We start from the raw sequence: 9,754 nt of genomic DNA on the forward strand, positions 1-9,754 counted from the left end.
CGGCCTTCTGCAGTTTATTGTTCCTGATTTTTTTATACATTACTTAAACCAGTTTATGTAGGCACACTCTAAACCCTTCCTCCAGTGCTGCCTCCCCCAACACAGAATAATGAAGTACAATAATGAATTGTAAATCCCTAGAAACATAGGCGTCTGTATTGATAATAGGTAAATGGAAGAGAAATAGAATGCTGAAGACTGGTGACACTGGAAAATCATTTTGCACCCATTATAAAGATCAGGTCAGGTGGGAATCTTTAGTGGATGCTAAATCTAAAGGTGATGAATGCTACATGTTGGTGAGACCCAACGTTTAGGATATTTGCACGCACTTAAGATGTGTCCCCATAGACTTCTTGTTACTTGCAAAGGAGAAAAAAAACACGACAGTAATTATATAGGAAATAAAGCAAGTAACATATTGATCAAGTGATCAAAAGTAACAATAAAGATGATCTTGGCGTGCCTCTGACGTGATGCCCCAGGAAGGACATTTACCTGTGAAATCTTGGTCGAATCACGAGGAAAGACCAGACAAACATAAAGTGAGGAACTTTTCAAAGGGAGAGGGGTAGTGCACTCCTCCAATGTCAACGTCATGAAAGACAAAGGAGCCCAGAGTTAGGAGTAGATGCAATCCTTGATTCCAGACTGGTTCTGGTACTAGATGGGGAGGTCCTGTACAGGATGTTAGGACACCTGACCGCACTGAACTGTGGGCCCTGGGTTAGACACACATTCTATCAATGTCAACACCTGGAACCCATAACTGCACTGCGGTTATATAAGTAAGAGAGTGTCCCAGTTCCTAGGAAATACACACTGAGGGCTATAATGTATGTATGGTATACTCAAATGATTCAGGAATAAAGTGTGTGTGTGTGTGTGTGTGTGTGTGTGTGTGTGTGTGTGTGTGTGGAGAGAGAGAGAAACAGAAAATGCATGCACAAATCGTAGAGCAAATAGGATAAAATGATAACAATTGGTGAATCATCAGCTAAAGGGCATCTGGTATTTTTCACTACTGTTTTTATTCTTAGTTTTGCAACATTTTATACACTTGAAATTATTTCCAAATGAAAAAGGGAGGTGGGAAGAGACTTAAGACAATAATATTCAACTTTCCTGAGTAAAAAAAAGTTTAAGACTTTCTCAAACCGAAAGTCCTAAAAGCATTGAAAGTGCAGCCCATGCTATGTAGTTCCATGTATATGAAGGTCAGGAATAGACTGAATTAATGAAGAGGAAGATCAGGTGGGTATAAACTGGAAAGGGGCACAAAGAAACTCTATTAGGGGGTTCTTGAAATGTTTTCTATTTTTATCTTGGTGAGAGTTACATACATCTGCAGATACACCCAGAACAATGGGAAGCAGGGTCTTGAAGAGATGTTGGCACACTCACGTTCGTAGCAGCATTATTCATCATAGCCAAGGGAGGGAAGCAACCCAGGTGACCACTGACAGGTGAACCTCAAGGTTCATTCACATTATGGCATGTGTCTGAAGTTTCTTCCTTTTTATTTATTTATAGATGGAGTTTCCTTGTTGCCCAGGCTGGAGTACAATGGCGCAATCTTGGCGCACTGCAACCTCCGCCTCCCAGGTTCAAGCGGTTCTCCTTCCTTAGCATCTCAAGTAGCTGGGATTATAGACACCTGCCACCATGCCTGGCTAATTTTTTGTATTTCGTAGAGATGGGGTTTCACCATGTTGGCCAGGCTGGTCTCGAACTCCTGACCTCAGGTGATCCACCCGCTTGGACCTCCCAGAGTGCTGGGATTATAGGCATGAACCACTGCGCCTGGTGTTTCTTCCTTTTCAAGGCTGAATAATCCTGCATTATCAATGCCACATGCCATTACGTGGATGAGCCTTGAGGACATTATGCCCAGTGGCATAAGTCCATCACAAAAAGACAAATACTCTATGATTCCACTTATGTGAGGTACCTAGAGTAGTCAGATTTAAAAAGATGGAAAGTAGAGTGGTGGTTGCCAGGTGCTGGGAGGAGGGAGGATAGGGAGTTCTTGTTTAAATGGGTATACAGTTTCAGTTTTGCAAGATAGTGTTCTGGAGATTGGTTGTACAACAGTGTGAATGTACTTCATGCTACTCAACTGTACACTTAAAAATCGTTAGGATGGTAAATTTATTTGATTTTACCACAAAAATTAAAAATAAATTACAAAGAAGATTGTTACTGTTGCTTAGTTAAAAATACATATATAAAGAAGTGACCTGAGATCTATAGTACAGATCTCAAACAAAATATGTGCATAATATTCACCAGTGTGTTCTAAAATTAAAAGCAAAACAACCACAAGAACAAAACCCCCCCAACTCTGGCCAATAGTTGGTGCCCAGGAGAGGAGAGGAGCTGGCTCTTGCCATCACTATCTGCCTGAGGTTGTGCAGGATTCCGTGGGGTGAGGTCTGGCCCCATCCTGTGCTAGGGTGGGAGGTTTTATAGAATCTGGCTGCTCACAGAGTTGGATCGGGGGAGAAGAGATGCAGCCAGAGTCTCAGCCTGGATAGAGGGCTTGCGTCAAGGCAAGCATCCTATTCTTGTCTGAGTGACCCTAAAGGTTAGGTGGGAGGAACAGGTTACCGAGTATTAATATAGCTGCTGCCTTATTCTAGTCCTTTAAAAAAATTGAGGTGAAATTCACATAGCATGAAATGAACCACTTAAATTAACCACTTAAAGTGTACAGTTCATTGGCATTTAGGACATTCACAGTGTTGTGCAATCATCACCTCTATCTAATTCCAAAATATTTTTGCCACCCCAAAGGAGTCCCCATTCCCTTTAAACAGTCACTCCCCAGTTTAATTCTGTTTGAGGAAAGATTAGTTATTTCCATTTTCAAGATTACAAGGTACAGGGAAGTAATAAACGTTTTTAGGTGATAAAGCTCGGGCATCAGCTTAGGGCTGTCTGTTACATTTCATGTCTATGACACTAGGCTGCACTGCCTCTTCAGTTACAACTGAGAATATTGGACCCGGAATTAATTTGCAGATCACTACAATCTTTATATTTGTTACAATGTGGCATTTCTGATGAGTGTTGGAAAATACCCTAGTATCTTTATGTAAGGTGGATGACAGCTTGAAACTTGATTTCCATATTCTACACATTAAATTTTGGAAACTAGAGCTGGGACAGGAGATATATTTGTTTTGATTCCAGAGAACCTTCCATCTCTAAGTGATGATCCAACATAGTCTGGAACTTCACAGATAGCTCTTATGGAGCAATAATAGAGGTAGGGCACATTATCAAGAGCCCTGATAAATTCAAAGTGTAACTAACCTCCCTTAGCTAGACCCAAGATAGTCATGTCTGCTGCTTTGGGGACTCTTTAGGGTTATGATAGAGCAGATGACATGATATAGAATGGCATTCCCATAGTTAAGAAGAATTTCCATAGGCCACTGTATCCAGCTTCCTCTCTCTTGGCTAAAATATTCCTTATGCACACAATAGTCTTTGTTTTTTAATATATTTATTGAGATATATTTCACATACTATACAATTCACCCATTTAAAGTATGCAATTCAGTGGTTTTTGGCATATTACATTATTTTTAAATTGTGATAAATATATATAACATAAAATTTGCTATTTAAATTTTTTTTTAAAGAAATAGAGACTGGGGTCTCACTATGTTGCCCATCCTGGTTTTGAACTCCTGGGCTCAAGTGATTCTCCCACCTTAGCCTCCTGACTAGCTGAGACTATCGCCCAGCTCACTTTAACCATTTCTAAGCATACCGAGTGGCATTAATTACTTTCACCATTTTGTGCAACCATCCCCACTATCTATTTCCAAAATATTTTCATCACCCCAACAGAATCTGTAGCTATTAAGCAATAACTCCCTACTTCCCTTTCTCCTCGTCCCTAGTAACCTCTGTTCTGCTTTCTATTTCTATCAATTTAGCTGCTCTATGTACCTCACATAAGTGGAGTCATATGATATCTGTCTTTTTGTGCCTGCCTTCTTTCTTTCTTTAGCACAGTGTTTTCAAGGTTCGTCCATGGCATAGCCTGTATCAGAATTTCATTCATTTAAATGGCTGCGTAGTATTCCATTATATGTAGATACCATTTTGTTTATCATTCATCCATTGGCAGACATTAGGCTATTATAAATTATGCTGCAATGACCATTTGTGTAAAATTGTTTGAATACCAGTTTTTAATTATTTCAGTTCTACCTATGAGTAAAATTGCTGGTAATCCTACGTTTGACTTTTTGAAGCAGCTGATTCTTATATTTTAGGATGCTTTCATCCATGTAATTTTCGAATCCTGGTGGGCCTGACAGCCCCTCGCACAGGGCTGAGCCCACATGCAGTGGGTCCTGGGGTGCTGCCCCTCACCATCATGTGCTCAGAGTCCTCCTGCACCATTGTCCTTCTTTTCTGTCTGGTTGGCCCCCACCTCTCTAACCTGTCCATTCTTTCCCCAACAGATGTGCCCGTGGAGAAGCTGGCCGCCATGCCAGCCTTGCGCAGCATCAACCTCCGCTTCAACCCACTCAATGCCGAGGTGCGCGTGATCGCCCCGCCGCTCATCAAGTTTGACATGCTCATGTCTCCAGAGGGCGAAAGAGCCCCCCTACCTTAGGCCACCCTCCTCATGCCCACCCAGCAAGGGACAGAGGCCACTGGCCTGTCACCCAGGAAAGGAGGGAGGCCCATGGGAGGCCAAGCTTGTGGGCTGGGGGTGGGGGGGGGTACAGCCGGTCTGGATAGATAGCTTACAACAGTAGCGGGCTCTGGAATGCCCAAGGGAAGAGGCAAGGTGGGGCCTGCTGCCTGGACTCTGGGCACTTACAGCTGCTATGCAAGCTCAGGCAGATCTCCTGCCTTCTCTGAGCCTTGTCACTTGAAAAAAGGGACCTTGGAAAAAGTCCCTATAAAAAGGCAGGGACCCTTTACCTCCTTTGGGCTCCCTGGAGGTTTTTAAGCAGTATGTGCCTCTAAGTTACCTCCAGATCAGCAGGCGCAGGTGGGCGTTGCTGGGTATTTTCTGGACCCCTGCGAGTTTGAGGCCTTGTTTTTAGTGCTGAGTGCCAGTTGCTGTCCTGAGAAGAGAAGACAACCCCCATCTATTTATTGCTTCCTGAGAACTGACCTGGATGCGGCCCTCTGCAGGGCCCAGTCTTCACCCCTGTGGTTCCTGGACTGGCAGGAGCCTCAGCTAGGAGTCCTACGAGAGCTGTGGCGGGAATCTGGCCTGGCACTGCTGCGAGGCAAGAACATTCATGTAGGAGCCCGAGGACCAGCAGTCTAGGAATGGGGAGCAAGTCACGTCAGCTCTGTCCTTCCTGACAGTTAACACATCGGCAGGGTGGGGGGAGTCCTGAGTGCTCCGTCCCTCTGTAGTGTCACCCCTGAGCTGTGGGAGACGTGGCCCAGAGAACGGCAGAGCCATTTGCACCTGTGGCTCTGGTCCGAAGTGATTAGATGGCCACCGTCATCACAGTCCCATCCAGCAGCAGCCTGGCTGCCTTGTCAGGGCCCCTGGGGGCAGAACATGGTATGAATCGCCAAATTTGTAGCCAGCCAGTTCCCAGGCCAGTATCCAAACCCCTGATGACCTAGTCCAGTCCTTTTAAGGACTCAACCTGTCATCTTAGGGTATGATGAAGCAACAGGGTGACCCGCTGTCCTAGTTTCCCAGGATGTGGAACTTTCAGTGCTAAAACTGGGACAGTACCCGGCAAGTGGGAATGGCTGGTCCCCTACCAGGAGGAGGCCTGTGGCTTTTTCTTCCTGAGAACACCTGTGGCTTGAAGACTGCTTGGTCCTCAGGCATCTATCTCCCATTTCTCTCATGTGTGGAGCAGCTGACTCAGTGCCCCAGACCCTACCTGATCTGCACCTTTGTTTGAATCTCTGGAGGCACCTGAGGCCCCTGGGCTTGAGGCAAAGCCAGGCCACCGAAATCCTGCATTCTGTGGATGAGTGGCCACTTTAGCACTCCTAGGGCTAAGATGTTAAGAGCTCAGATCACTGCTCAGAGCAGTAATCCCTGCTCAGAAAGCTCCCAGTTCTCCTGTCCCTGCCCAGGTCTCCTGTCTCTTGGTAAGGAGCTGACAGGTTGGGCCACTGTTGGGCCATCACTGAGCTCTCAGTATCTCAAGAAACTGTTCATTCTGCTCCTATCACAAGGCTTGGTTGGTCAAACTCTGGGCAAAGGGTTTTCAGGATGAGGAGGTTAAGACAGGGTCTCCAGAGCTACTGAGTTCATCTGTGAGTGTTGGGGGCAAGTTGGGGCCGAAGTCCTGTTCAGGCTGTGCTGGCCCACCTGCCTTTAACCTGGACAGGGATTCTCCCTGTTGAAGAAGAGGCATGCTTCTCTGATGTGCACAAAGGCAGTGAATGACCAGAACCTTGCAACTCACAGTGTGGTCTGTGGACCGGTGGTGGCAGTGTCCCCTGGGAGCTTGTTAGGAATGCAGAGTCCAGGCCTCACCCTAGACCTCCCGACTCAGACCCTGCATTTTAGCAAGATCCCCAGATGATTCCTATAAACACTTCAGAGTTTGAGAAGCAAGGACTGAGATTGGGGATGTCCTTCGAGAAGAGGGTGAAGGTTCTCTCAGTTCTCTCCCTGCCACTTCCAGGGATCTGAGCCTGTGCTCAGCCTTCTCCCTAACCAGCCCTGAGAGACCCTTGGCCTGTTAGATTGTCACTCCTGAAGAAGGGAGTAACCTGCAGTCACCAGGAGATGAGGGTTAGGTGTGCCTGGCCCTTTGGACCTAGCCTTTCTGGTTAACCCCTGCATGCCAAGCTGTCTGCTGACCCAGGTCCTCACCTCAGGCCTCTGAAGGGGCAGCTTCTGGAACTTGTTTTCTCCTCTGCTTGGAGAGTTTGCCCTTGCCTCTCGGGGAAAGTGTGGGCAGCCACAGCCGCCCCCAAATCAGAGCTCACAGTGAGTGAGCCCCTTAGCTTTAGTCTGCAATAAAGAATGCATTGGTTTCATCTGCCTGGTTGGTGTTTAATTCATTCTCACTGTACAGACCTCCTATAGCCTGGGTGTCAAACCAGCCCACATGCAAGAGGGGTGCCCTCTTGTTGAAAGCATGAGGTAGAGAAGGCTAGACTGGGATGAAGCATGGATTAGTCACAGGTGGGCAGAGGTACAGCCAAGCAGAATTGGTGCATGCCCCCAGCTGCTCTGCTGCAGGATGGCTAAACGTCAGGGGAAACTGTGTATCTGGGAAAGGATGAAGAGACCTGCTATCTCCAAATTTCTCCCTTATTGATGCCAGAAATTACTCCTTTCGTCATTTATTCTGCTGAGTCAATGGTTCTTAAAGAGGGGTCTTTGGGCCAGTAGCATTAGCAACACCAGGAATTTGGTTAGAAATACAAATTCTTGGCTGGGTGTGGTGGCTCACACCTGTAATCCAAGCACTTTGGAGGCCAAGGCGGGCGGATCACCTGATGTCGGGAGTTCAAGACCAGCCTAAACAACATGGTGAAACCCCGTCTTTAAAAAAAAAAAAAAAAAAAAAAATTCAAATTCTTGACCCCATTCCAGATGTGCAGAATCTGAAATCGGGAGTGGGGATCAGCATTCTGTCTTAACAAGCGCTCTGTGTGGTTCCAATGCTTGCTAGAGAACTGCTGCTCTGGGTTCAATGTTAAAGTCAGGGTTTGCTTTTTTCTAAGTCTGAGAGGCCAACTTAAGTTTGCCTTGAGTTTTAGGTCAGGTGCTCCCCTGAGTAGCTGGGATTACAGGAGCTCGCCACCACACCTGGCTAATTTTGTATTTTTAGTAAAAACAGAGTTTCACCATATTGGCCAGGCTGGTCTTGAACTCCTGACCTCAGGTGATCCACCCACCTCGGCCTCGCAAAGTGCTGGAATTACAGGCATGAGCCACTGCTCCCGGCTGATCCATTATTTTTATTTAACAAATAGTGGGTACCAGGCAGTGTCTTAGTGCGTTATAGATATTAACTCATTTAATCCCTGTAACAATCCTAGCTAGCTTTGGGATTTGGACAAATCTCTTCCTCTCCAGGCCCTGTTTCCTGTTTGTAAAACTAAGGGGCTACACCAGGAGACCCCCCCAAGGGCTTTTCCAGAACTCATATGGTCACCATTTCTCAGCTCCTGAAGGCCCTGTGATCACTTATAACTGTCCCCTGTGGATTAGCCTGGACTCAGGCCGCTGGTGTCCCCACCCCAAAGGCCAGTGGTCTTTGCGTAGTTTCCTGTTGAAGAATGCCTCATCAAAAACATCACCAGAGCCACCTGTTAATCAGGCAAAGCTGATCCTATCCTTCCCTCTCCACCTTTTTTCTAGGGTGTCAGACTGGGAAAGGCAGTCAGGAAGTGACGAGAGATTTCAGTCTGGTTTTAGGTGGGACTTTCGATGCAGGGAAGGAAGCCTCAATTAGGATTGGGTAAAGATCAGGATGTAGTTTAGGATCAGTGGACACAGCAAGGGGGGATTTTGAGGCGAAGGGTTCGAAGAGTCTTGGAGCGTAAACTCTCTTGTGATTAAGAGTTGAGTAGTTTGATGTTGCTGCAGATGATTCCTTCTGAGAGCTCTTGGAATGAACAATAAAGTTATTTACAACTTTTTCTTCCTGGGCAACAGTTTCCTGGACTCATACTGCTAAGCTGGAAAAGACGGTGGAATAATGTAGACGGGAAGCTGTGTGGGGCTACAAGGTTCTGATGGTAGTCTCCCCCAAGTACTGCATTATATCCCAGAACCCTGCTTTGGATCTGCTCTTCACATGAGATGTGCCTGGCCCTTTGCAGAAAGCCAGACCTGGGAAGCGAGAAGCAGTTCCGGGCAAGGCAAGAATTGGGAGCTACTCCAGAAGTCTTCAGCAGAGCCCTGAACCAGATGTGGAGGCCAGGAAGGGTGGGCCTGGGGAAAGGGCGTGACTCAGGCAACTGGGCAGGAAAACCTCCCTGGCCCATGAGCAGCCAGGCCATGCTCTGACTGTGTCTCCAGGCCAGGCAGGTTGGATCCATGCCCAAGAAAAGGGACACAGCCCAGCTGCGTTAGGTCCAAGCAAGAGCACCCCTGGAGCTCCTAGTGTATCAGCACCAGGCAGGCACTGGTATGTGGTTGTGTTTGGGTTTTTTGGTTTTTTGTTTTGTTTTTTTGACATGGAGTCTTGTTCTGTCACCCAGGCTGGAGTGCAGTGGCACGTTCTTGGCTCACCGCAACCTCTGCCTCCTGAGTTCAAGTGATTCTCCTGTCTCAGCCTCCCGAGTAGCTGAGACTACAGGTGTGCACCACCATGCACTACTAATTTTTGTATTTTTTAACGTAGAGGCAGGGTTTCACCATGTTGGCCAGGGTGGTCTCGAACTCCTGACTTCAGGCGATCCACCCGCCTCAGCCTCCCGAAGGGTTGGGATTACAGGTGTGAGCCACTGTGCCTGGCCCTGTGTGTTTCTCATTTACTGTTAACATCACCCTTCTTGCTGCCCACTCTATGGATGAAGAAACAGGCTTAGCACATGCCTAGGAAGGAGCAGGGCTGGGGTTGGTTCAAGCTTGTTTGCTTTGTTGCTGCGAGCCCAGGGTCTTTGCTGTGAGCCCTGGGCCTCTCAGGAGGCCAGCTTGGACTGAAGTGTTTGATCACTTTCTTCAGCTGACATGGTCCTTCTAACCCATTCCAGTGAAAAGGCCTCTTTGAGCCCTTCCTTTCCTTATCTATAAGGTAGATGCCAACACTGCCTTCCCTAATGCCATAGGGTT

The 9,754-nt window shown here is 46.9% G+C and overlaps 1 protein-coding gene across 7 annotated transcripts in view; it reads left to right on the forward strand.

Moving 5' to 3' along the window:
• The window catches only part of LRRC20 (leucine rich repeat containing 20), a 71,551-nt gene extending 64,549 nt beyond the window's left edge, over window positions 1–7,002 (forward strand). For all 7 annotated transcript variants that reach the window (XM_002756273.5, XM_009009801.5, XM_035268097.3 and 4 more), the window contains one exon: window positions 4,485–7,002. In XM_002756273.5, the coding sequence (XP_002756319.1) occupies window positions 4,485–4,639 (155 nt within the window). In that variant the 3' untranslated portion in view covers window positions 4,640–7,002. The remainder of the gene's footprint in view (window positions 1–4,484) is intronic.
• Window positions 7,003–9,754: the final 2,752 nt, after the last annotated feature.

This window comes from Callithrix jacchus, chromosome 12 (genome assembly GCF_049354715.1).
Source record: "Callithrix jacchus isolate 240 chromosome 12, calJac240_pri, whole genome shotgun sequence".
Taxonomy (NCBI): domain Eukaryota; kingdom Metazoa; phylum Chordata; class Mammalia; order Primates; family Cebidae; genus Callithrix; species Callithrix jacchus.